Below are 26,811 nucleotides of genomic sequence, written 5' to 3' on the forward strand. Positions count from 1 at the left end.
CATCCCGTCCCCTTTCCTCCATACTGCATGGGTGTCCCTTCCAAGGGACGGGAGACCGAAGCTTTTTCATCAGAAAAAACCTTCTTCCCCTTTAAATTTAGAGGCGCGCAGGGGTGCGGCCCTGGGAGCATGCACTGCCCTGACTCTGCCCTCCAGCCCCACACCTCAGTCCCCTTTTGCACGTTGATGGGAACGGGACGAATTCACCAGCGCTCCTGGGTTTGGCTTCAGCCATGTAATTCCACGCACGGATACTTCTTTTCTTCTGTCTTTTTTGTCTTTTTATCATTCGGGTACTCGCTCCTCCCCAACGCATGTCGACTTCTACAGGGTTCAGCAGGTGTCCATCCTGCAACGGGGTCTTTCCCACTTCAGACTCCCACGCCCTCTCCCTACGTCGCCTTGGCCCAGACCACGGGTGGCAAGCTTGTACCACGTGCAACGCCATTTCCTCGAGGTCTCTTAAGAACATAGCCAGGACCTAAAGGAACTAAAGGACTTAGTCCATCATCGATCCAAGCCCAAGGTAGGGCCGCTCTTTTCCAGCACACCCTACAAGGCAGACTCCTTCCTAAGGACTCGCCCGCGTGGGAGGGACTGCTCAGGGCCTGGTACCAGCACAAGTACAGAGACTGAATCAGCTACCGGCCAGCAGGCCGAGGGGTCAGTGGATCCTCCCGGTGACAGTGCTAAGGGAAAGGTTCTTTTACCGGGTCTCACCCGAGGGGCTATGCCCTAGTACCGGCAACATGTCGGAGGGGGCGCCTTTACGCAGTTCTACCGGCAGATCCACCGAGGGCGAAACGCCTACCAGGCCTCGGCCTGAGGAACAAGGTAGGCCCTATTATCCACACTCAAGAGTCCTGGACGGGGCGGGGCCCAGTGAGCCGAGCATCACAACGCAGGCATGTGTAGGACAGCTTGACAAAATGGCCACCGTGCCAGACATTCCAGACATCCGGCTGACTCTGCTCCAAGGAAGGCTACAGGTGGAGGAACATGTGTCAAGGTGGAACTGGTGTCAATCAGGTATATGGCCTACAGCTTACCATTCGTTCAAGACAGGTTCCCGCTGCGTCCATACGGGCAGGGCACGCAACTGCTCCAGCAGCCACCCGCTAGCCCATCAATATCGCCTACCACCAATCCGGCCTGCGAGGGCAGCTTCTTTGAAAGGTTCCTCGGGTTCATGAAATCTCCTCGGATGGGGGTCATCCTCAGGGACGCCATCAGGGACGTGCACCCGCCAAAGTCCCTGGCGCCTCAGGCCCTAGTACAATCTTCATGTGGCAGCCATTGTGCAAGTGAGACTGGATGTGCTCCCTGGATCTTAAGGATGCGTACTTACCACGCCTCTTGCCCCTGTTCAGCCTCATCAGCCCGCTCCGGCCCTTCCAACCGATTGCACAGGTGGTTCCGCACCAGCCTCTTCTGCAGCCTCCGGCTCCGGTCTCCACACCTCAGCCGTCTGATTCCAGCACCCCTCCTCCAGTGCCGGACCAACCGGACCCTCAGGTGAACACAGATGAGGAGGAGGACCCCGACACACCATCTTCAGCCAAGGCCTTCCATGAAAGTCTTGCAGGGCTGGCAGAGTACTTGTGCCTTCCTCTACCTGAGGTCGAACAACCAGCAGAGGGGGTCCCCGCAGAAGTCCTCACACTACGTCCCTTTGCCAAGACGGGGATCCTGATTCAGAAGGACGTTTTTAACTTGGCCAAGAAGGGTTGGCTCAAGCCTCACTCGGCCCAGTCGGAGAAGATGGAGGGGGATGCACTCTTGCTATCGGCCCACCCTCAGCCACACTTCTTGGTGATCGCTGCAGCATCACTATACTCCAAGCCTTAGTCGTCCTCAGTCTCCTCCTCTGCGGCACTGCTAGGCAGGGAGAAGACCTTGGAGGCGTACGGGAAGAAGCTGTATTCCAACGCATCCTTGTACCTTTCATCAAGCCAACGTTGATGCCATGCTGGCAGCCGTCAACTAGAGGCTCTGGCGGGAAATTGTGTATTTCCTCCCAGATCTTCCGGGAAAAGAGCCAATCACGATTCAAGGTGGGATTGGCAGGCTAAGATGGTGGCGCAGGGCTTCATGGAGTCCACCATGGCCCACATTGACACTTCTGGCCGGGCCATCTGCAGTGCCACGGGCATGAGAAGAACAGCCTGGCTCAGTGCTACGAAATTCAACCCGGATGTCCAGGAACGCATCTTAGACCTTCCGTTCGAAGGGGGTGACCTCTTCTACTCCACAACGGACGAGGAGTTGGACAAAAAGAAAAACAGCTCACAAACGGCCAAGTCTTTATCCATCCTTACAAAGACCACGCCCAAAACATACATCCAGTCACAGCAGCGCTCTGACAAGGGACGTACATATGGAGGGTTCTGCAGAGGTCCAGACAGCCTGACCGTTCGCCGACCCAGCATCGGCGCAAACAACAAAAAGGGGGGGGGGGAGTAAGGGCTTGTTCCAGACCCCCCTCCTCCGCAACAGCCTCAGAGGGAAAGAAGGCAGGACATGCCCGTCCAGGTCTACGTGTCTCCAAGGGGGGGGGAGGGCAGGCTTCCTCTCAATGCACATTTCTGGTGCCAGAATTTCGCACGACCCTTGGATCCTCTCGGTACTATCCACAGGGTACCCCCGGCCTATCCCAGCCTCTTCCCCCTCCACCTCTCCCTACCTCTACAAAAATTTAAGATGGTTACGCCATCTTTGATAGCGGAGACATTCTGCAAGTGAGACTGGATGTGCTCCCTGGATCTGAAGGACGCGTACTTAAACGTCCCAATCTGGCAGTCTCATCGCTCGTTTCTGCGATTCAGGATCATGGGCTACCATTTTCAATACAAGGTGCTTCATTTCGGCCTCAACTCAGCCCCCAGGGTCTTTACCAGACTGAATACAGTGGCGGCCCTCCTCAGGTCGCAGGGCCACCACATCTACCCGTACCTCAACGACTGGCTCGTCAGGGCGACATCTCTGGAAGCAGTGCAACACACTTCCCACCCTCTTGTGAACACACTGCACAAGCTGGGTTTTTCACTCAACCTCAAGAAGTCGCAGCTGCAGCCTACGCAGAGACTGACTTTCTTGGGCCTCGTTTGGGACATGTGCACAGAGAAAGTTCTTCCTTCGGAGGACAAGATCACAGCCATCATGAGGGCCACGGCGCACTTCCTCAGCAGAGAAGTGAACTCGGCCTGGTGGTACCAATACCTACTGGGTCTTATGGCAGCAGTCCTTTTGGCTGTCCCCCACACGAGACTCAGGATGAGGAGGATACAGCTGCACTTTGCAGCATCTTGGAACCAGGAACAAGGCTCTCAGTTAGAGATGATCAACGTTCCCCCGTCACTTCACCCGGACCTCAGATGGTGGTCTAGAGACTGCAACCTGCGGACAGGCAAGCATTTTTCCGGCAACCTACCCCACAGGTCACCATCACCATGAACTCCTCTCTCGAGGGTTGGGGGGCCACCCTGGATAACCACTGCGTCCATGACACCTGGACCCGGCAGGAGCAGGAGTACCACATCAATTGGCTGGAACTGAAGGCCATCTGGCTGGCGCTCAGAGCCTTCGTTCCGGTTTTCGAGGGCAAGGTCATCCTCATTCAGACAGACAACTCGACCAGCATGTTCTATGTCAACAAGCAGGGAGGAAACGGATCCCGCCGGCTGTGCAGGCTGGCAGTCAGCATGTGGGAATGGGCCCTGTAGAACAACATTATCCTATCGGACATCCACCTGCCGGGGGGAATCCGACCTGGAGGCAGACAGGCTCAGCAGACTGGGAGCGGAAATATGAGTGGCAGTTGAACGACCAAGTGCTGCAGGAGATCTTCTACAAATGGGGACAACCTCAGGTGGACCTCTTTGCCTCCTGGGGCAACAGGAAGTGCCAGCTGTTCGCCTCCTGGCAGGGTCAGGGCCCGGGCTCCGTGGGTGATGCATTCCAGGTCCGGTGGGCCAGAATGACAGCATACGCCTTTCCGCCCACACCGCTGATGCACAGGGTGATATGCAAGATCAAGGAGTCTGGCCACCTCAGCATCATTCTAATAGCACTATGGTGGCCAGCCAGGCCATGGTTCTCAGAGCTGCTCAGCCTATCGGAGAGGCCTCCCATTCGCCTTCCGACAGGCCCAGCACATCTTCTGGCGCAGCAGGGGGCAGGGTCATCCACCCCGCTCCACAGAAACTATCCCTCACAACGTGGTTCCTGAGCAGGTCAGGCTAGGTCACCTCAGCCTTGTGACCTAATCTGGAGCTCATACAGGGTGCCAGGAGCAAGTCCACCAGGGCCCAGTATAAGAGCAAGTTGACCAGATTCTGCCACTGGGCAGATTCTGAGGGTATTAACCCCCTTGCATGTACCCTGGATGACGTGCTCTCCTTCTCTGCGCACCTCGCCCATTCAGCGTGCAGGTGGACACTTGCCGGACCTACCCGATTGTCAAGAAACATTTGACGGGACTTGCCAGGCTCTACCCACCCATCAAGAGGCTGCACCCTGCGTGGGACCTCAACATGGCGCTGGTTGCCTCGGAACCATATACTATGTTTCACAGGGACAAGGTAGTCCTACGGACACACACAGCATTCCTACCTAAATTGCCTTACGCATTCCATCTGAACGAAGAAATAGTGCTGCCTATGTTTTTTGCTGAGCTCAAAGACGAGGCACAGAAAGTTTTGCACTGCCTTGATGTCAGGCGTGCCCTGAAATTCTATTTAGGCAGGACCAAGAGCTTCCCCAAGTCGGACACACTTTTTGTCACCTTCTGCAGATCAAGACCCGGAGTATTAGGCCTCCAAGGCCTACATAGCCCGTTGGATGGTCTCGGCCATCAGAGAAGCTTACGAGGGACAGCATAATCCACTGCCGGCCAACATGCACGCACACGTGGTCAGAGCTAAGGCAACTGCATGTCCGCTGGCAGGTCATAAGCAGGGCGGCCACATGGGCCACCCGTTCGGCTTTCTGCAAGCACTACTGTTTGGACTCCGGCTCTAGATCAGACGCGGCCTTCGGACAGGCGGTTCTTAGGAACCTTCTTTGCTTATGGAGGGTCTCCTCTCCACCCTGGAGCTACATTCAGTTGTAATCGCCCATGCAGTATGGTGGAAAGAGGACGTGACGTAAGAGTAATTCTAAGTTACTCACCATAGTGACTAATGTACTCTTAGTCCTTAGCCCCCTTTCCTCCATAAGTCCCACCATCATCCCCCCTAATAAAACTAGTGTCATTAGGCAATGTTAATCTATTGTCGATGCGTCTATGGGGACTGAGGTGTGGAGCCGGAGGGCAGAGTCAGGGCAGCGCATGCTCCCAGGGCCACACCCTAGCGTGCCTCTAAATTTGATGGGGAAGAAGGTTTTTTTCTGATGCAAAAGGTTCTGTCTCCTGTCCCTTGGAAGGGACGCCCATGCAGTATGGAGGAAAGGGGACTAAGAGTACGTTAGTCACTACGGTGAGTAATTTATAATCTCTAGCAGATAATGCAGGAAGATACATATTTGCTAACGTATCCCTGGAAGACCATCCAATAACACTTGAATCAGTATAAGCCCCGAATACAAGTCTAGATGGATTCCTGAGGGACACTGTAGAAAAATTGGAGAGATTTGCATCGGGGGAATTGGTACTGGGAGGCGACTTAAATCTAGCATGGCAACCCAAATTAGACAGAAGTGGGAACAGAACACAGAGTCAAGGGGCTCCATCAAAGATCATGTGCTGCAAAGTGGAAACGCTGGCATTCTGCGATTTATGGCGGGAGAGAATGTCCAAAAAAGCGGGTTCACACACTTCTCACACATTCACCAGATGTCCAGGATAGATTACATTTGGGTGTCAACGGGCCTCATGTGGAAAGCACTGGGCCCTATATCGATATCAGATCACGCCCCACTCTGGGTGGAACTCTCCCTCGTGGGTAAGAAGGCGGGGCTATGGCGGTGGAAACTTCCAGCAGATATTTTACATTACCCCGTACTGGAGAATACGGTTAAAGAGAACATCTTAGCATACTTTAACCCCAACGACACATCAGACGCATTACAAGCAACAGGATGGGAACTGTTTAAGGTGGACATGAGAGGCCAGCTAATTACTCGCAAAGTGACTAGAGAGAAACAGATATCAATGGGAAAAGGAGCTAGAGGGGAATCTTCGAGACATACAGAGATCACTCGAAAGCCCACAACCTGAAAAAGGCACCGACACATGTTCAGGGCCCACTGGAAACATTCTGCACTAAACGAGCAGAGAAAAACCTCATATCTTAAACATTGGTATTATACAAAGGCCGATAAATTCTTAGCCAAACAACTGAGAGCCAAACAACACTCCCAAACAATTAAGAAAATCAAAGATAAACAGGGCATAGCACAGACCCGAACAGAAGATATGGGGGAAATCTTCAAAGATTTCTACCAAACACTGTACACATCGGACAACCTCTCAGGGCAAAAGCAACACTTCTATCTGGACACAATATCATTCCTCCAGATCACCGAACTCGAAAGACAACAGCTAGAAGAAGATATAAAAATAGAGGGGTTGAAGAAGGCCATACTGGAACTGCCCTTGAACAAAGCCCTTGGCTCAGACTACTTCACATCAATCTTTTGCAAGAAGTACAAAGAAAAAGGGAACATTACCGTGTCAATGAACGAGGCCAAGGTTCTGCTGTTTCATAAGGCAGGAAAAGATCTGACCCTGCCAGGCTCGTATCACGCAATAGCACTAATCAATATAGATGATAAAGTGAATATGAAGGTCCTGGCAAACAGACTTGCACTCCTGCTCCCCAAAATAATAGGTCAGGACCAATCAGGCTTTATCCCAGAAAGGTAGACACATGAAAACACTAGAAGAATAGTACACCTGATGGAAAAAATATGGATGACCCAGACCCCAGCCATACTGCTTTCATTAGACGTGGAAAAGGTGTTTGACTGGGTTGAATGGTCGCTCCTGTTCCGCATTATGAAGAGAATGGGATTTGGGAAACAATATATCAAAATGATACAAGCCAACTATAATACCCCCGGCATACGAGTAGCCATAAATGGAGAGGTAACCGACAAACTGAGGATAACCAGGGGAACTAAACAAGGATGCCCTCTTTCCCAGCTCCTATATACAATATTCTTGGAGCCCCTCCTAATTAGAATACGAGACACAGAGACTATAAAGGGCAAAGAAATGGCAGGGAAATCCCAAAAAGTATTGGCATACGCGGACGACATGCTGCTGCATTGCCAGACCCAGAACAGTCGCTAAAAGCAGTGACTCAGGAATTGCAAGAGTTTGGGACAATTTCAGGACTAAAAATAAATGGGCAGAAATCACAACTATTAATCCTAGCCGGGGATGGTGACGCGATAAAAGGAATCTCAACCTCCTTACACCTAAAGATTGCAGACAGAGGGATTAAATACCTTGGAATCACCCTAACTACACTAGTGGGACAGCTATATGAGGAGAACTTTCCGCAACTACTGGGGAAAATAAAACAGGATACAGAGAGGTGGAAATCTATGACGATCTCATGGTGGGGACGGATGACCTCAATAAAAAATTAATACACTTTCCAAATTATTGTATTACTTTCAGGCGCTGCTGATCACAATCACCAAATCATTCTTTAAATCCCTGACCGGAACAACAATGGCATTTATTTGGGGAAAAAAGACCTCCCAGAGTGGCAAGAACGGTGCTGACAGCATCAAAACTCATAGGGGGACTCTCTTCCGCATTTCCGCAAATACTATGAGGCGGCCCAGCTGAGGGTACTAAAAGAATGGGTCCCGGCGGACACACTCAAAATCCGGGCAAACCAGGGCGGTGGCGGGGACACCACTCTCAGACATGCTATGGAGAGAGAAAAGGCATAGGCACCAAACCTACAAATCAGCGAGGTGATGAGGGCGGCTTTAGAAGTATGGGATGAAGCAACAAAAAGAGGCAAGCTAACGGTAACACCTGCGCCCTTTAAACCCATGTTTGGAAACCCGGAATTCCCTGCGGGCGTAGAGAAGTGGGCATACAAAAAGTGGGAGGCAGCGGGATGTATAAAAATTTGGGATATTATCAGGACAAAGAAATTAGGTCATTCGAGTACTGCAAAGCTCTGCTGGGACTGACCGCTAAAGACAGATATAAATACGATCAGCTGAGACATTTGCTGTCGACCTCACCCATTAGGCAGACGGCGACCAGCGATCTAACCCCTTTGAGCTTTACTGAACAACTCACACAGGCACAAAGAAGCTTGTCTCACCCCTGTACACGTTTTTAAATACACAGAAGGAGGAGGTCCAAGGGAACTATATGAAAAAGTGGGAAAAGTCGCTAGGGGAAACAATTTCCAGAACACAATGGGAGTACACATGGAGGTTAATTCCAAAACTGACTCGAGCAATACCAATGAGAGAAATGTGGGTAAATATCATGGTCCATTGGCACTACACCCCAGATAGGCTAAACGCTATGTATCTGCAAACATCAAACCTGTGCTGGAGAGGCTGTAAACGGATGGGGAACTGCAAACCCATTCGGTGGGACTGCCGGGTATCAAAGGTTTCTGGTCCGAGGTGAAAATGCAGATGCATACAAGGTTTAAACAAATAGACCATGTGGGGTGAAAAGTATGGCTATGCGGAATGTGCAACCCCCGAGCTAGGACGTGTCGAATGTGCAAAAATGTAACTTCATGGGTCTTTTGATAGCAGCATGGCTAGCAATTGCGCAAAAGTTGAAACAACAATCCCCACCGTCAATTTATGACTGGCTGCAGAAGGTATGGTCATATGTCACACAATGGAATGGTTAACATATAAGATTCAGGACAGTCAAGAAAAATTCCGGAAAGAATTGGGGGCAGTCCTATCCTGCCTACAAAGTGACTATATGGTGGAATGGTGCCCACACAAGATCAGAATCTCGGGCCTGTTCAGTACGTGACTCTCAAACGTCCACCGAAATGGAAAGAACTCTTGCCTGGCTGGGGTGGAGGAGTGGGAGTGGGAGGGGGAGGGGGAGGGGGATGGTGGGAGGGAGAGGGATGCAGTGAATGAGGAAATGTTGATTGTTAGTCCTGAAAATCAATAAAAATATGTTTTTAAAAAAAAGCTGTTCAAAACATGATTAAAGTAAACATTGATGATTTAAACAAAAACTGATAGTTATTGAACATGTCTGGCAGGGAATATAAAGCAAGAGCTTAATCCCATTTCTGAAACAGTTTGGGTTAGCTATATCACAGAACTTTATTTTGACCATAGCTTGGCTGGGGTCGGGATATGCCCCTTTAGTCGGGTTGCCTTCACTTCTGAAGGCATTGAAGAGGCAGACATACTAGAGGTTATGAAGAAAATAAAGGCCTCCCCCGCACCAGGCCCCGATGGCATGGCAAATGTAATAAAAGATTACCCGAAATTCTGGGCGTCTTTGTTAGTACGATTATTTTATCGCATTATTGCCCAAGGAACTATTCCGCTGAGCTTGGTCGGGAATCGATCTTAATTCTGGTGCACAATAAGGGCGAAAGGAGGGATCCCTCTAATTACAGTCTCCTAGCCATGTTAGATTCTAGTTGCAAAATGTTCTCTTCCCTAATTGTGCGTAAATTAAATAAATGGGTGGAAGTGAATAATTTATTTAAAAAGTATCAGGGGGGCCAATGGTACCTTCAGGTTAGCCCATAGTACCTCCAATAACATCTGGTCTCTCCATTATTTGATGGCGGATACTTTGCGTCGCCCAGACAGAAATGTCTTTCTTTGCTTTTTAGATTATACTAAGGGCTTTGATTGTGTATCGTTGCCTATATTATGATTAAAACTTGAACAGTGGGGTTAATGTATTAACACAACCGTAACTGTTCATGACAGTCAGGATGGAATTATTACACATTCCATTCCCACAAATCAAGGCCTGAAACAGAGGTGCGTACTTGCCCCCCAGTTTAATCTTTATGGCTCCGACATGGATGCAACAATAAGGTCTAGTCGCATTTTACCTCCACATATTGTGAGGGAAGTTACACCAAGGCTGGCTTATGCCGATGAGACAGCGCTACTTGATTTCACCCTGATTGGCCTTCAGCAGTCCAGGGATGCCTTGCCTAAACACCTAAACACCTAAAGTGTTGAACAAATGGCTGATTATGAAGATGTTTACTGCCAGGCAAGGGGGATTTAACATAGAAGGCCTCACTATTTACAAAATGAGTGCGATCCCTGGTTTGTTCTATGGACTTGAAGTACAAACGACTCAACATACCACATGGCCCTTTCTTTGCCTAATGTTTCTTTTGTCCTGAAAATAAAACTATTGATTGGTACAGATCTGAAAACATTGCCAAATTGAGTAGTAAAAAGAGATATGTGGAATACAGCATTCAAAGCTTTTCCCCTGGTGTTCCACATATTGTGAATCAGGCATGATATCAAGAGATGACACAGACAAGTAAAACACAGTTTGAAAACCTTTATTCTCAATGGTCAGGATGGTAGAACCTCTAACTTGCCCTAACTATAAAGTGGGAGAAGCCTGTTCGCGGAGACAAGGGCATTTGGATACCTGCTGTTTTTCGATGTTACTACTGTTCTTTACTCGTGTCCGCTCGCCGTGCAGTTACTGGGTGCTGTACCTTTAAGAACTTATTGAGTCTACTGACACGCCTCCAGGAAATAAATTCCTGACCCTGTAGCCCTTGCAGCGAGAAGTCAGTTCGTGGAGACAAGGCGTTTCGATATCTGCTGTTTTTCGCTGTTTGCTGCTGGCTGCTGGTCATAAGGAGCCAGCCCACCAACATGCCCGGAGCACAATCACAGGCTTACCACACGGATTCTGACATTGATTTTGGTGTGCATAGGAAATTGGCGGGGGCAAGGAGAAAGAGCGGTCAATTTACATAGATTCTTTATCCGTCGCTGTTACTGCTACTGTGTGGCGGGAATAGCTTGCTAGCACAATGTGGGTCTATTTTACCAGAGACTGCGGCGTATGCACCAGCTGGACCCTTTGATTTGGGAATCGTACCTGCTTTGTTTTGTTTGGTTTTCAGGAAATACAGAGGCTCCCTCATACCTTTCTCTTTTCTTTCTCTAACTCAGAGACTGTGGTGTACCCTCCTGGCACCCTTTGATCTGAGTATATCGACCACATACAAGGTTTGCTGTTTCAACCATGCGCTCTGGGTTGCAGAGCCAAATGGGGTGAATACACACCTAGGCATCACACTAGTGGAACCCTCTGTAAATAAGGAAACAACTATTGATCGGGAGAAGTCGGTTGCCTATTATCATGCCCAGCCAATGATCTCTACTTCACTGTGTTTATCTCCTAGCCCCCACTGTTCCAACTGAGAAAACCTTGGAGGGGGAGAAGGGCGGGCCATCCGTAAGTGGCCAACAGGTCCCACAACTAACTCTCAACCTTGATGACCAATTCAACCCGGCACTTACCCACAAAGTAATTATTCATGCCCCCTAAGGTTTGGATATAAAAAAGTTGCAATTCCACATGGAAAAGTCCTTGCTAATACTCAGAAGAGCTATTAAACCAATTGTTGGACAAAGATTTATGAATCATTACATTTTAAAGTCAGCCTCAACTAGCACTGAAGTCAAACTGCCTCAAGTATTCAGAGGGAATGCTATGCTGGACCATTACGCAATGACAACCCAGGACTTCTTTGGCAGGCAGAATGACATTACAGACATCAGTATTATTGAGTGTGCTGACAATGCACTGGAATTCCCTAATATTGATGAAAATTTGCAAAGTGTGGTACAACAGACCTGCGATACTTCAGTTCAAGACTCGCCAACAGCACTACTTAATATAATCGATGCCATAGATGGGGCTAAAACCCAGCTTGACGAAACTTGAGGGCCCAATAACAGCCTTGGAGACCTGCAGGAGCAAAGTGGCTCTCCAAAAATGCACCATACATTGAAGGAGCTTGATGAAAGGATTAGACTAACTCGTCCGACTGTGTCCGCATTGAATGTGGTCCTCCGCTAATTTGTGGAACTCTGTGACAATATATGGGCTGAACTGAAGAACTCCGAGGCTTTTGGCAGAGGTCAATAGCAAAATAGATTGTATTGGTACAGAACTATTGGCTGAGATGAATAGTAAATTGGACTGTATTGGCTCTGAACTCAGTTCTTTACCTACTGACAGTCCACTAGAGATAATTGAAATCTCTGACACTGTGGACCCAAATGGTCTGTCTGTATGTGGAAGCATGGTCAATCAGCAAAATAGGGAAGGTGCTGTACGAGGTGTGAACCTACTTAAGAATAATACCCCAATTTCAAAGCTTGATAACAGTGTAATAAGTAACTCCCATGTCTATGTGAAAGTTAATACTGTATTATCTTGGGGCTGCTTGATTGAGGAGGGTGTTAAGTCTGTGGAACCCTCCATCAAAAGGTATTCCCCCAACGAAAAATTAGACAAATCAAGCAGAAACCTCTGATGAAAACACCACGTAGTATGTGTTCCAAAACCCAGCATTATAAATTGTTTAGGTCTAAAGGAATAGATGTACCTCCTTTACGGTCTTCATTAATGATTGGAGTGACCATGCTATTCTAACTGTGCACTTCGACCTGACTGTAATTAGCAGAAAATATATACCACATCTTCATGTGGCAGTCAGCATGTCTGGAAATGCTGTCAGATGGTCCCCCACAAATATTGATGCCTTTAATCAAACCCTGTGGGCCTCGCTTAATAAAACCACTCTGGAATGGAAGCTAAACAACTTTAACACACCTGAGATTATGTCCCTGATCGATTCTGCGGCTATTGCTGTAGGCCAAAGACCAAACAGAATAGTACCTAACTCTCGACATACCCACTGTTATAACCAGGAGCTGGCACTTGCTAAAACCTGCATGAGAAAGGAGATACGGAGAACTAAGAACTCAAAACTTGATGAGGAGCTGCAGTATACCAACATCAGGCTGATCAAGCAAAAATATAGAAATTTCTCCAAAACTATAAAACAAATCGTCTTACGAGATGCTGAACTCATGCTGGGGATACTAACTAGGGTGAATGTGGGTGCATTTTGGACAATTGTAAATGGACAAGATATTAACTATGCCATTTCACAATTGAATCCGGTTTCAGAACAAGAATGTTTAGAGTTTTATGGCAATAGATTTGGGGTCAAGCCTACACCCAGGGGGGAGGACCTAACAGATAGCCCGGCTAATTGTATTAGGGACAAATGGGAGCCCACCCTTGAGATCAATACAGTTGTAGGGCTGATCTCGAAGTGTAAAAGGCCTCGTGCCCCAGGGCCTAACGGCCTTTCCAATAATACATTTAAGTCAGATCCTAATCTGACTTAAATCTCCTCTTTTATGAATTTAAGAACATCCTTATGACTGGGATTTGCTCTCTTTCATGGAGCACAGCTCATGTTATCCCAATCTTCAAGTGTGGAAGCAGGTCAAACCCAAAGAATTATCAACCTATCTCTCTGATCGATGCAGATTGTAAAATCTTTTCTGCTCTACTTCTATCACATTTGGAAGATTGGGAAAATCAATTTGGTTTGCTTAGCATATTCCAGACAGGCTTGCGCAAGGGCCATTCTACAAACATCATCGGAATTGTTGTGAAATGCATTCAGGATTCTGCATGGGGGAGGTAGAAGGGCTGCACTTCTATGGCTTTGGTCGACCTCTCAGCAGCATTCGACTGCGTTGACCGCAGTAAATTATGGAATAAACTAGCCAATGGGGTCTACCAAGGAGACTTCTGAGTCTTGTCGAAGGTGTCTACAAGAATGCTGGTATATGTGTTCGGCTTAGCCAGAAAGGTGATAATTCAGCTAGAATTCAAATGCACTGTGGGGTGAGACAAGGCTGTGTACTGGTGCCCTGGATTTTTAATCAATACCTGTCTGACGTGGCAGAGTGTCTGATTAAAGAGGGGTTGTTTAGCCCCAAGGTTAGGCCTAAGAAAAATCGTATGGTTGGCCTATGCGGATGAATTCCTGTTTGACTCTACCAGGGAGGGTGTGCAACGTCTTCTGGACAATTTCGCAAAATATGCTAAAGACAACAGCCTTGTCATCAACCCGAATAAAACTAAAATTCTTGCATTCACGAAGACACAACGTAAGAATGTGCGCCCTATTGGAGCCTTTTGGGGTGTTTAGTGTGGGCATCACCCCTAGTGTCACTTACTTGGGCTACTATGTTGACGCACATAAGGGTGCCAAAACTCAGTTGGAGATTCTTACGCACAAAGCTAAAACCAGATATTGGAAATCTATCATAAATATGGGAGATTCTCCATAAAACCTGCTCTTATGTTCTTTGAGAGGAAGATGGTCCCTAAGTTGGTATATGGTCTAGAATTGTGTACTGATGTAATATTGACCAAGTTGAATCAAATAGGAGGTGGCATCTGGAGACGGATCCTCGGCATCCCCAATGCGGTGCCCCTAACTGCTATTCGTTATGTGTTGGGACATCTCACTCTGGGCTCACGTACAGTGCAGGATGCTTACTTTATATGCTAAAATCAAGGTCCCTACCCTAAAAACCCTATGTGAGCTGGTAGGGAATAACATAAACTCCTATGGGTTTTTGTAGAAATGTATCAATAACTGTGAAAATATCCTTCAAAGTATATATTCAAATTTGGAAACTTTAATCAACAGCCCGATGTTAACTAAAAAAAAGGTTAAAGATTGGATCTCTACGTTAGAAACCTTCCATTCATACAGTTTAATGAGCATATAAAACAAGGATCCCTCGCCAAAATCTTAACTCTTTTTCCAAATCGACACCATCGTGGTTTGCTGTTGAGGTTACGTTGGCATATTCTTCCAACCAATGACATTATACTCAGAAGAAACCAAATAACCATAGAGGAAAGTCTTTGTAGGTTCTATCATATAGAATGGGAATCTGCTAAACATCATATCCTGAATTGTGTACAGCTGAATGATTTTAGGAATTCTTTTCTGGGTATATTGAAGGATTCTTATCTTTGCTTCTCCATGGATACAGTCTGGAAACGTTGTCTAAATGTTCAAAAGACACAAAAAGGTCTGGCACTCTCAGGTTTCCTTAAGGGACTTAAATTAAATTGACTTAGATAGCCCATGGGAGAATTATATCATACAGACTCAAGTACCTCTTCTTCCTGCCCTAAAGTGTTGCTGATAATTATGGTTTTCTGTCTTTTAATTTTGATATTAAGATTATGTCTATATATAGCAAACTATTTTATTTACGATGTATATAGGAATTATTGACCACCTTCCCTCCTAGCCAGGTTGATTTTTCTTTTTTTTAGTTTCCTTTTTTTGTTCTTTGTGAACTCTCGACGTCTGCCCTTCATGTGATTTCTTGTTTAATTTTATGCAATTTTATGTAAAATATTTCAAAAATGTTTATTAATTCTTGTAAGATTTATAAAAGTTTGACTAAACCAATTACAACAATAAAAGAAAATTAAAAAATAAGGTGGGAGTAATCTCGACCAAAAAGTAAACAAAGGAAAGTCCAAGTTCATTAGTCCAAAACAAAAAGGCTTCCTGTGTCAAACCTGTGCTTACCCTCACTTCTATATAATAACAATGCGCAGGGAACTGGATTAACAAAACAGTGTACAAATGTATGACAGGATGGCATTAGAGCTCTTCCACAGCTTCCTTCCTTTCCCAAGTTCAAGACACTTGGGTTCACCAAAGTTCTGCAGAGTTCAAAACACTCCCAATACGTTTTCACAAGGTATAAGGGCTTCTCCAGCATGGGGTCTGGCATGGATTCACATGCTCATGAATATTCCCCGTCGTCAGTGTTAGGCAGAAACCTGTGCAGTTCCCTTGGGGACCACTGCAAAAGATTTAAGACTACAGGTATAGCAGTAAACCCACTTGGTAGCAGTCTGCACCACCCAGATTTACCTGGTAGCTGTGGCTGAGCAGTCAGACTTCCCTCAAGAAGAGTTAGGCAGTATGTAAAGTATACACAATAGGTACTCAAATACAATAGCACAAGCAAACACTGACCAGAGCTTGGTTTCAAAAGTATATAGTTATTTATTTATTAAACACACATAAGTTGAAATCACTCTAGCAAAATATAGTAAAAACACTTCAAACACAGTTATAATGAAAGCAGTTTCAACCCTTACTCCTATCTAGACAACTCTAGGTTAACACCACATAATTAAAACAGAGGTGAGCGCTTAACGTTAGATGACACTCTAGTAGGTTCAAGAAAGGGATAAAAAGAAACAGAAATGGGTTAAACACACCACTCTAAGGTCCAAAACACTTGCAATATGCTCAAAGAAGCACAAAGTCACAGGTGAGCAAAAAGTCACTAGGCAGGGCCCACTCTTAGAGTAGCCGGAGCGAAAATGTGCCCAAGATCACACTGTTATTAGGGATTCAAAGTCTTGCAAAGAGTTAGAAAGAGTTTAGGGTGGCTTAGAAAGTTTAGCCAGGGTGTTCCAGGCACTCCCAGGTTCGAAAGCCGGGGGCTAAATCTACCCCGTACAGTCGGTGGCAAGGGAAGCCAGGCGGAACACGGTACCTTAAGCGGAAAGGATCCTCCAGCGGTGGCAGTTGTTCCAGGCAGTGGCAGCAAGGCTCGACGTCGGTCAGGGGAGAAGAAGTTCTCGCTGAAGAGCAGAAGAAGAGGGTCGTTGCACTGCCCGGGAAGAAACCAGCCGCGGAGTCCTCCGGTTAAAGGGTTGTACTGACTTTCGTGGTTGGGGTAAAAGTGGTGGGGTTCCGGTTGCCGGGGTGCTTGGCACTGGCAAGGCGGCCACGAGATACCTCCAGAAGCGGAAAGAAGGTGAAAACTGGTTGTCCCCACCAGTCAAAGGAAGGAGCCACTCCGTTAAGAGTTCTCCTCGGTCGTCGGGAAAAGTGGTGAGACGGTTCAGCAGGGCTCCACCGGGTGGTGTCGTCGAAGCAGGTCGGCTCAGCTCTTCCCTCGTCGGATTCTTGGTCCTGTGGCGACTTCTAAAGTTCCAGTCCCCAAAGCCCTGCTTTTATGCAGCAAACCCCCATTCACCCAGCCTAGCTGTCACTCAAACATGCTAAGTGGTGAGCCGGCCGGCTCACCACTTGGGCCAATCAGGACGGAGTGCGACTTGAGTTACCAAGGTAACTCAGTCCAGGGTGCCTAAATCCCCCTCCACCCCTCCTAAGTACCCCAGACAGAGTGGCACCACTTTGGAGGGCTTCTGTGGAGAAGCCCGCCAAAAGTGGAACAAAGGGCTCCACTTTGGGTCAGAGTTACAGAGGCGAACGCCAACGCCATTTTAGAATCAAGTTTTGGCAAAAAGTCCCAACCGGAGTTATAATAATAAATATATAAACCGGCGGTATGTTTAAGGCTACCGTAAATAAATAATTAAATGTGTTAGCCTAAAACAATGGGAAATCCCATAGGGAAATATTCGCGGTCGAATATAAAAAGTAGTTTCCACTGCCACCAGCCAAAACTCGATCAGGGGGGACGGAGACGTGCCCCCTCGACTAACAGACCCTGGGGCAATCGAATTGCCCCAGCCAGTACGTCCACAATATGATGGTTTGTACTGGTTCTGTTCAGGATTCAAGACTAGCAAAGTCTTTGGTGACTTTACATGCCCTGGGAGACAGTAGTCAGTCCCAGGGTATGGAGTCTATGTTGGGGAGTCCCTAGGACACCCCTGGGTCACGGCACAGAGGGTGCTGTGTAACCCACATCACAAAAATACATGAGGCCCTATGGAGTAAAAGACCCCATAGCCCATTCAACACAAGGTTTAACCAAGAAAACACACTTCAACATGTCCAAGAGTGAGGGTAAAAGAGTCTCACTCTTGGCAGGAGAAAAAAAGAAACCCCAGAAATCCAGCAAAGCTGCTGGGGGACTCACTAGGTAGGGAAATTCAGCCTAAACAGAGAATTCTCCCTAACAGTCAGGCTGGGAATCCTCGGTAAAGAAAAAACCAGTATCAGTTTCGTTTCTGATCTGTCTTTCGTAGTAATAACCAATCACTGGTCTCTGCGTCATACTGACCACAGCCAATGACTGCCCACTACCTAAGCACCGCCTCTGGCAGCCATCTTCAGATTTTTACCGCACGTTCATGTGTTGGGATCCTCGTGCTATTGCTCTCGAGCGTTAGTGCTATTTTTTCACGTTTTTTCTCAAAAAACTTTGTTTTTTCGGTCAAAAGAGCCTCAAGCTCCACCGACTCTCCATCCGATCAACGGGGACCCGTGTCGGATTCGTCTGCGCCCCTCAAGGGTGAAGATTTCGTCGAGCTCCGCTTTTGGAGGACTCCAGAAGTTTCTCAGGCCCGGACATGGCCCAGGAGAAGGGAAGCTCGACGCCCGGAAAGCTGTTCAGGAGCTGCCCTGGATGCCAGCTGCAGAAGGTCTTTAAGGAGGACGAACACTCCTTTTGTCTCTACTGCTTACATGAGGACAAGACGCACGTGGAGAAGGACTGTGCGTTTTGCGGCAACATGTCGGAGCAGACCATGAGGGACCGCCATCAACGTCTCGCCAACTGGCTGGAAGGGAAGAGCCCGTCAGGCGAGAAGAAGAAGAAGAAATCCGAGCGGTCTTCTAAGACCTTTGAGGACGCCCCGGCGACGGGGGTCCAACACAAGGCCAAGCACCGCGAGTCCGCTGGCACCGTGGGCGCCGAACGGTCGGGCTCTACGGGCGCCAGGCAGGGCGCACCCTCCCCGGCACCTTCAGCCACGAGCCAACGCTCTGGGTCGGGTAAGAGGAAGGGCGAGCACCCGGCGAAGCTCCTGGAGAGGCCCCGGTCGAGCACGAAGGCCCCATCGGAGGGGGAGCGAGGCAGTGTCCCCCCCCCCCTCAAGATAAGGCGGTGAGCGCACCTAAGGTGGTGAAGGCCTTAATCCATCCGGCCAAGCCCTCCATCGATACTGTCGCGGCGGCCCTGGCTCAGCCTGTGGAGGCTACACCAGTGGTGGCGACCTCGGGGCTCAGAGTCTCCCTGCCACCTCGGAGGGAGTCCTCTTTTGTGCCCATCGATAGGACCCCCGTGAAACCCCCGGCGGGGAAGAAAAAGGGGGGGCAGGGTGTCGTCGTAGATTCGGCCTCAGAGGAAGAGCTGATTGAGGTCTTAAGCCACGGCCTTGGCGTGGAAGAAGACCGGCCCATCGGGATGGATCCCGACGCAGGTGACGACGACATCGTCGAGGGTGCCGACGGGGCCCCTGATCGCCCGTCGGATTCCCCTCTGCCAGTGCCGCAAGACAACTCGGCGGCCATTTTGTTGGCTATACAGTCCTTATGTTCAGAGATAAGGACGAGACTACCGTTGCCGACGGAGGAACCTTTCCCGTCGGGGGATCCTGAACCGGGACCTTCTGGTGCTCCCCCGCCCAAGAAAAGAAGGATTCACCCTCCACCTCCTTTTCAGCCGCCCCGTCCAGCCCTCCTCCCCGTCCACCCGAGGGGATGATACGGGGACTGACACGGCAGCGACGGGTACGGACGACGAGGTATACGACGAGGATCTACCGTCGTCACCTCCCACCAGGGCTTCTCCGCCCGACGAGATTGGATCGTTCCACTCCATGATCGCCAGGGCATCCGAGCTTTTCCAACTCTGCCCTGAGGAGAAGAAAAAGGAAGGATTCCTTTATCAATGGCGCGAGGCCAAGAGGAAGACGGTCCTCGCGGTGCCTCTACTGGAGGACATTTGGGATGAGGGCCTCGCCCTCCTCAAGAACCCTTCCACGACGCCAGCTAGAAGAGACCGGTACGAGAAGAAGTACCGGTTCCCGGACGCGGCCCCCTGTGCCTTCGGGCGCAGCCTACCCCGGACTCTGTCGTCTCCGCGGCGGCCAGGAAGAAAGCGGGGGGGGGGGTGCGGCCTCCACATCGACTTCCCCACCGGACGGCGAGGGAAAGAAATCGGACGCTATGGGACGCAGGGTCATCTCGTCTGCAGCGACGACGATCAAAGCGGCCAACGCCTTGGCTATCGTGGCCCGCTACGACAGGGAGCTATGGTACAAACTGGCTCCCCTGCTGGACTTCCTACCGGACGACAAGAGGGCGGATGCCCTGGAGATCCTACAGGAAGGCGAGGTGGCGTCGGACCACGCCATCACTATTGCGACGGACATCGCCGACGCTGGGTTTCGCCAGTTGGGCAACGGCGTTTACCTTAGGCGGCGTGGATGGCTCAAGGCTACGGACTTCTGTCAAGACGTACAGACCAGAGTCCTGGACATGCCGTTCGATGGGAACAACCTGTTTGGGAAAACAGTGGACGATTCCCTTCAGGCCATTAAAGCGGACACTGAGACGGCCCGGGCCCTTGGGGTTCTGCAGCAACGACGGACGCCCTTTCGGAGCAGCGGAGGCAAGGGCGCCTCCAAAGGTTCCGGCGGCGGTTTCTCCACCTACCGTCAAGCGGCCCGCTCATCGTCTCAGGAGGCCTACAGAGGACGAGGCAAGTCTGGCGGACCCCGCCGTCGTCGCCAAGGAGGTCAAGGCGGCAAAGCCTCGTCGAAACAGGATTGAACCGGCCGTGGGGTCGGGCCCCCACCGAAGCACCCCGGTGGGAGGCCGGCTGGCGAGCTTCGTCAGCGTGTGGGAGTCCATCTCCACCGACCGTTGGGTGCTGGACGCCTTAGCCCGGGGCCACGCGCTCGAGTTTCAAAGAAGGTGCCCGCGCGTCCCCCCCGTGGCCAGGAAAGAGCTTCACGTCCCTCAGCTTCTCCTGGAGGTAAAGGCGATGCTCAGGAAGGGCGTCATCGAACTCGTCCCAAAGAGGCTTCGGGGCTCCGGAGTTTACTCGAGATACTTCCTCGTGAAGAAGGAGACGGGAGGATGGCGCCCCATCCTAGACCTGCGACGTCTGAACAAGTTCATCAAGGCGCAGAAGTTCCGGATGGTCACCCTCCAGCACGTCCTGGGGCAGCTGGAGGAAGGAGACTTCCTGTCGTCGTTGGATTTGGAGGATGCCTACTTCCATATTCCCATCCTAAAGGGGCACCGAAAATTCCTCAGGTTTGTGGTCCAAGGGCGTCACTACCAGTTCAAAGCCCTCCCCTTCGGACTACGGTCGGCACCCAGGGTATTCATCAAGTGCCTTGCACCGGTGGCGGCGCAGCTGCGCCGCGAGGGGATCCACGTCTACCCCTACCTGGACGACTGGCTCATCCGAGCCAAGACGAGGGAGCTCGCCGTGGATCACACGGCAAGGACCGTCCAACTTCTCACGGACCTGGGATTCGCTGTGAACTACGCCAAGTCCCATCTGGTACCCGCGCAAAACGCACTGTTTCTGGGAGCGAAGCTCGACACAGTGTCCCTTCTGGCCTCCCCGTCGGAGGAAAGGACCAGGTCCATTCTGGGCAAGGTACAGCGGATGTTGGTTTCCGACGCGGCCAAGGTGAGGTCCATCAAGTCCCTCCTCGGAATGATGTCTTCTTGCATCTACCTCATTCCCATGTGCAGGCTGCGGATGCGCCCGTTGCAGGAGTTCCTGGACGCGCGCTGGATCCAAACGACGGGCGGCTTCGAGGAGAGGATCACACTCGACGAGAGTTTCCGCCGAGCGGTCCGGTGGTGGGGCAACCGCGCGCATCTGACGGCGGGCATGGACTTCCAGACCCCAGACCACCAGGAGACAGTGACCACGGATGCCTCCCTGGAAGGGTGGGGAGCGCACACCGAAAATCTGCACGCGAGAGGCCTTTGGCTCCCGACGGAGAAGTCCCTCCATATCAACGTCCTGGAGCTCCGTGCAGTGTTCTGGGCCCTCAGGTCCTTCCTTCCGTCCCTCAAGGGCAAGGTGGTGAGGATCTTCACCGACAACACCACCTCCATGTTTTACATCAGGAAACAGGGCGGAACCAGGTCTCCAGCGCTGTCCAAGGAGGCGCAGGACCTGTGGCATTGGGCCGTCGCCCAAAGGATGTTTCTGGTGCCGTTTCATCTGGCAGGGATAAAAAACACCATCGCCGACTCACTCAGCAGGGAGCTGCGCTCGTGCCACGAGTGGGAACTACGGCAGGATCTAGTGGATCGCCTCTTCCGACGGTGGGGCACACCCCAGATCGACCTGTTCGCGACGGCAACGAACTCCAAGTGCCGGAGGTTCGCCAGCAGGTTTCCCCAGGCGAGGAGCATGGGCGATGCCTTCTCGTTCCCCTGGGAGGGCCTGTTCCTCTACGCGTTCCCTCCTTTGCCACTGCTAATCCGGCTCGTCAACCATCTCAAGAGGTCGCGGTGCAGGATGATCCTCGTCGCACCTGCGTGGCCGAGGCAGATATGGTTCCCGGACCTTCTGGACTTGTCTGCGTCCCCGCCAATCAAGCTGCCGGTGGACGCGGATCTACTCTCCAGGGAAGGAGGCGCCATCCTCCACCACGACCCGAAATCGCTGAACTTGCAGGCCTGGCTCCTGCGGCGCTAGAGTTTGGAGGATACGACATACCGGCCGACTGCAGAGAGGTTCTTGCAAAGGCCAGGGCGTCCTCGACTCTTAAATGCTATGGACACAAATGGAAGAGGTTCTCTGTCTGGTGCCACGCACAGAAGATTAACCCTCTACGGATTACGGCTCCCCAAGTACTGCCGTACCTGCTGACGCTGGCCAAAGCTGGACTGGCACACGCGTCCATCAAGATTCATCTTGCTGCGATCTCCCGATACACCAGAACCACGGGCCGGACGTCCTTGTGGTCTCATCGTCTGGTGAAAGAGTTCATGAAGGGACTGTTCAGATCGTTCCCGCCGGTGAAGGCGCCGGCCCCGGCGTGGGAGCTCAACGTGGTGCTGACCAAGCTCATGGGACCTCCGTTCGAGCCTCTGCACTCGGGCCCCGTTGAAGTTTCTGTCGTGGAAAACAGCGTTTCTTGTGGCCATCACCTCCGCACGACGGGTGGGAGAGATCCAGGCCCTTTCCTGCAAGGCCCCGTACTTGGCTTTTCACGACACGAGGGTAGTGCTCAGGACGCACCCCTCCTTCATGCCCAAGGTACCGTCGGACTTCCATCTCAACGAACCCTTGGTGTTGCCTGTGTTCTTCCCGTCGCCTTCATCGCCGGCTGAGAGGACTTTGCACTCGCTGGATGTGGCTAGAGCGCTGAAGTTCTACGTGGACCGCACGAAGTGTTTTCGGAAGACGTCACAACTCTTTGTGAATTTTGGACCTGTCAATCAGGGGAAGGCTCTCTCGAAGTCTTCCATTTCCAGATGGCTCTCCGCTGTATCATGTACTGTCATCGGTTGGCAAACCGACCGCTGCCTGGCCGTCCGAGAGCCCATTCCACCAGAGCGATCGCAGCTACCACGGCGTTCCTTTCTGGTGTGACCCTGCTGGACATATGCAGGGCTGCTACGTGGAGGTCGACGCACACCTTCACGAAATTCTACTGCGTCGATCGGGATTCCAGGGAGGAGTCCAGGGTCGGCCAAGCAGTGCTGCGCAACCTGTTCGCCTGAGGTGAGCCTGGTGAGGAGGTAAGATGCTTAATGTTGAGTTTGATGTAATGCTTAATGTTGAGCCTTTGCCACCTCCCGTGGTTGTGCATGTGTGTACTGCTATGTATTCTTTATTCATGAGCATGTGAATCCATGCCAGACCCCATGCTGGAGAAGGAGCAAGTTACTTACCTGTAACTGTTGTTCTCCAGCATGGGTCTGGCATGGATTCACATGCGAACCCTCCCGCCTACCCCTCTGCGGCTCTTCACTTGGTCATACTGCCACTTCACGTGCTTCCAAATCTGAAGATGGCTGCCAGAGGCGGTGCTTAGGTAGAGGGCAGTCATTGGCTGTGGTCAGTATGACGCAGAGACCAGTGATTGGTTATTACTACGAAAGACAGATCAGAAACGAAACTGATACTGGTTTTTTCTTTACCGAGGATTCCCAGCCTGACGACGGGGAATATTCATGAGCATGTGAATCCATGCCAGACCCATGCTGGAGAACAACAGTTACAGGTAAGTAACTTGTTCCTTCTCCGGGTCCCCTTTCCCAGACTCAAAAGCCCCTTTGGTTCCTCTTAGTTTCACAAAACATCACCTTTCCTCTTTCCTTGACGAATCATTAAACTTAAAGTTCAGCTTATAACGGTTCAACTTGACTTCTTAGTGGTTCCCTTCCCCATTCTTCACAATACTCTCCCATTTGTCACACAAGTATTTCATCTGGTGGAGTCTATGTGGGTCGTGGCACAGTTGTCAGACTGCACGCTCCACCCATCACAGGAGGCGCAGCCCAGGGTTTAGCTTCACCCCCTCTTGCACAGTTCAGCTTCTTTCACTTTACTTTCACTTCATCATTGTACTTTCACTTAATCACTTTCTGGGGCTTACCCCCTCTTGAGCAGTTCAACTTATTTGACTTTGTTCCAGATTTTTCAAACACTTTATTCCAATTTTCAATTTACCACTCTTCAATTTAGCACCTAACTTTTCATCTTGTATCTCTCAAAGGGGATTTTGCTCACTTTTCCCTCTTAGCGTGGCTCCCCCTTTTATGCTCTCTATTTTCCTCGGGTTTTCAGTTTGCACACAGCTCCCCTTCCCTTTAGGCTGCTCCTTCCATTCATACAGAGGCTTCCAAGAACGTGTAATTATACACACGACCACTCTGTTACTTGGTATCTCCTCAGTGTTGTGCTTTCTCTCTCTTGTACATTTCACGATGACCGTTCATACTTCAACGGGCGTGTCTTTTCTTTAAATGCGCTTGCTTTGCATTCAGACTCACTGGTTGTGTTCAACTTTAACAATTCGTCGTTCTGAGGTCTCACCACCTGCCCCTCAGACAATCTTGGGCTGTTTCACCTGCCAAGGGGAACTATGCATTCTTTCTGTTTGCTTCATAAGGGAGTAGCATGCCTTCCAGCACCCTCTAACGGACCCTCATGGCTCCTTGGAGACATGGCTCCCTCGCCACATCTTTCTCCTCTGCTTCAACCTGCAGACGTCCAGTGTCTCGGTACCCCGTTCTCCTGCTGCCGGTTAATAGATTTCAGGTGATTGTAGTCTGCTTCAAGTGCCTGTCCTTATTAGTGGGACATATGTATTGAGAGTGTAGGTGTGCCTCTGCTTGCATCTTCTTCTTCCCAGTACCATAATGGTGTTTCCCATAGGAAGCCTGTATAACTCCTGGCTCCCTCCTTTTCGTCTCAGTACTTAAATGTTACAATGGGGAATGTACATCTTGTGATGTATAATACCTCATGAAGGCTGAGGGGGTATCGGGTAGATAGGTATCAGAGAAGGGGGATACCTTATCTCACCCTCGGGTATTCCCTCCCCAATCCCTGAGGACCTTCTACCCAGGTGATCCTCCCTCGCTAGTCCACCCCTGAGGTCGGGATCCAAAAACCATGGCCCTCCCCTGGCCCACTGTGTACTGTAGACGATCATGAGGAGTGGGAAAGGAATTGAGGAGAGTCATTATTTATCTTCGCCTTGATATTCTGCCCGTTCTAGAGTACATTGGTGGTTGGCGAGGCATTCTATATGAAAAGACATTGTCACCAAGCGATAGAAACTAGCCGCCATGTCCTCACCTCTTGAAGTGTTCTAAAAGAGAAATATGTTAAGGTTCACTGTAATTTTATTAGTCATGAGGAGAGCTTGCTTACTGATCAATTTTGAAGTGTTATTTAAGCAGCTGATTTGTTGGTAATTACATCTGTTGCTTTTTGTATTTGGAAAGAGACACTTGCACTTATTGATCTTTGATTTTAGGATTATCACTGTACTGGATTTATGCTGATATAATTGAAAAACGGTTTATTGTATATTTTAATCAATGTTGGTGTCTATGCCATTGAATGATGTTATGGCCTTTCGATGTAAGCTATAGCTAGAATGTATTGTGTTAACTGTTGTAATAATGAATCTATTTATATGTGTAACTTATGTAATGTAATTGACTGAGTATTGCGAACGGTATTTATATAAAAGCAAAAGCACTTAATTAAAAAAAGAATAATAAAAAAAATGAAACCACATTTCTTTTCAAATATGATCCACCATCAAATGTAGTGGTGCTTAATGGAAAATAGTAACCTGTGCTGCTATAAACATCATCAAATGAACCAACTTGCTCTAATTAGAAGACCCTCCAAAAGCATGTGCATATACAGATGTGAGATTCAATACTTTTTTGACTTTCTTTATTTTATAAGATTCTAAAATACTCTTTTATTTTGTAGACACATTCAAAATGCTGCACACCAATTACAGGCACTGGTGCAGGCTGGAGCTGAACAGTATGATGCCTGGAACAGCACCTCAGTTCAACTCGTGCAGGCTTCCATGGTTAGTGTCATCTTACAATTACTGCATTTATCTATTCACCTGGAATGCAATCCAGCGTAGTATCATGGAGAGCACTATCTAGCCTACCAATCTAGAGACTGCTAACTTACCAGGGATACCAGTTTGTTCTCAGAATTGGTTTGGATTGTCATCAAATTGTGAGTGCTTGCATTGACGGATTCAATAGTATAGTACTATCAAGTTAGGACAAGTACATTTGTGAGTTAGTGACGTTTGGCATTTTTGAATGTTTGGTCATGCTGTCAAAATGTTATGGGATCTTTTTCGTCAATGGGGTGATGCTAAAAAATCCGACAAAGGTGTCGGAGGCCAATTGGCTCAAGTGAACAAAAGGTTTTTCAGTGACTTCCGACTATGAGTTCTCTTCAGTGGCATCGGGGCCTTCATTTCTTCTAGATTTCCATTCGGAAGATGGATAGAGGTTTTGTTGATGCCTTTCT

General features: G+C 49.5%; 1 protein-coding gene across 1 annotated transcript in view; it reads left to right on the forward strand.

Annotated features, from left to right (window-relative positions):
• The window catches only part of ACOX2 (acyl-CoA oxidase 2), a 1,177,957-nt gene that overhangs the window by 792,066 nt on the left and 359,080 nt on the right, over window positions 1-26,811 (forward strand). Inside the window, exon 11 of the mRNA XM_069643758.1 lies at window positions 26,245-26,350. Coding sequence (XP_069499859.1) covers window positions 26,245-26,350 — 106 coding nt within the window. The remainder of the gene's footprint in view (window positions 1-26,244; window positions 26,351-26,811) is intronic.

Source organism: Ambystoma mexicanum, chromosome 2p (assembly GCF_040938575.1).
Source record: "Ambystoma mexicanum isolate Mex_15411 chromosome 2p, UKY_AmexF1_1, whole genome shotgun sequence".
Taxonomy (NCBI): domain Eukaryota; kingdom Metazoa; phylum Chordata; class Amphibia; order Caudata; family Ambystomatidae; genus Ambystoma; species Ambystoma mexicanum.